General features: G+C 46.9%; 1 protein-coding gene across 1 annotated transcript in view; it reads right to left on the bottom strand.

Annotated features, from left to right (window-relative positions):
- Positions 1-24: 24 nt before the first annotated feature.
- The window catches only part of LOC102259620 (carcinoembryonic antigen-related cell adhesion molecule 21), a 4,996-nt gene continuing 4,180 nt past the window's right edge, over positions 25-840 (bottom strand). The window contains exon 2 of the mRNA XM_014546459.1: positions 25-302. Within this exon, the coding sequence (XP_014401945.1) occupies positions 25-302 (278 nt within the window). The remainder of the gene's footprint in view (positions 303-840) is intronic.

Genomic DNA, 840 nt, shown 5'->3' with positions numbered 1-840 from the left:
ACATATAGGAGAGGAGGAAGGTCACTAATATTTTACAACCAGCTCAACCGGCCAACTGTCAGCGGAACTAATGGGGTTGGATACTTCACACTGGTAATTCCCAGCATCCTCCCTCCTGACGGGGTCAATGGTGAGGGTTCTGTCGTTCCAGGACAGCTTCATCCGCTCCTTCAGCTGCAGATTCATGCCATTGAAGAACCATTGGGTGGAGACTGCATTTGTGTAGCAAGTCAGGACCACGGAATCCTTATGCTCCGTGACTATGGTGTTGCTGGCTATGAGAGTGGGCACTCTCAATGGCTCTGTGGAGAAATAGAGGGCATGGGTAATTGAGAGTGGCTTGGGACCCGGGCCATGATAACTCCTCAGATATCTTAGCCACTCAGCGTCCACTGTGAGCTCTTCAAGGTCACCAGAGGATGGTTCTGATCTCTGCAGGACAATTATCTTTGTTCAGGGGACGATATGTAGGGCAAGTATTGCACCTCTTCTCTGAACCCAGATCAACCCTGACCTGTTCCCATATACATCTTTGTAGTATCAACACAGGGAACTCTTTCACAGCCCACGTGTCCTTTAACCTCTCTGTAAGGTGGAGTTTTCCTCTCATGAGCTTTTACTGACCCTTTCCTAGAAGTTCTTTTGACTTAAAAATTCCATGTATTTTGGGAAAGGCAATCTTACCACTTCTGCCTACTACTGGGGCCAAGGGGACTTTACAGAAAGTGAACGGGCATTTAACTATTGTTAAATAACTCATTAGGCAATAAAGGTGGCCCAACCCAGTCTTCATGACCTTGGATCTGTATAAGTTCCATCTATAGGATTCCTCAGTCTGAA

Source organism: Myotis brandtii, unplaced genomic scaffold (assembly GCF_000412655.1).
Source record: "Myotis brandtii unplaced genomic scaffold, ASM41265v1 scaffold4488, whole genome shotgun sequence".
In the NCBI taxonomy this organism is placed as follows: Eukaryota; Metazoa; Chordata; class Mammalia; order Chiroptera; family Vespertilionidae; genus Myotis; species Myotis brandtii.
Note: the sequence above shows the minus strand (reverse complement) of the source record. Positions and strands in the feature narration are given on the sequence as shown.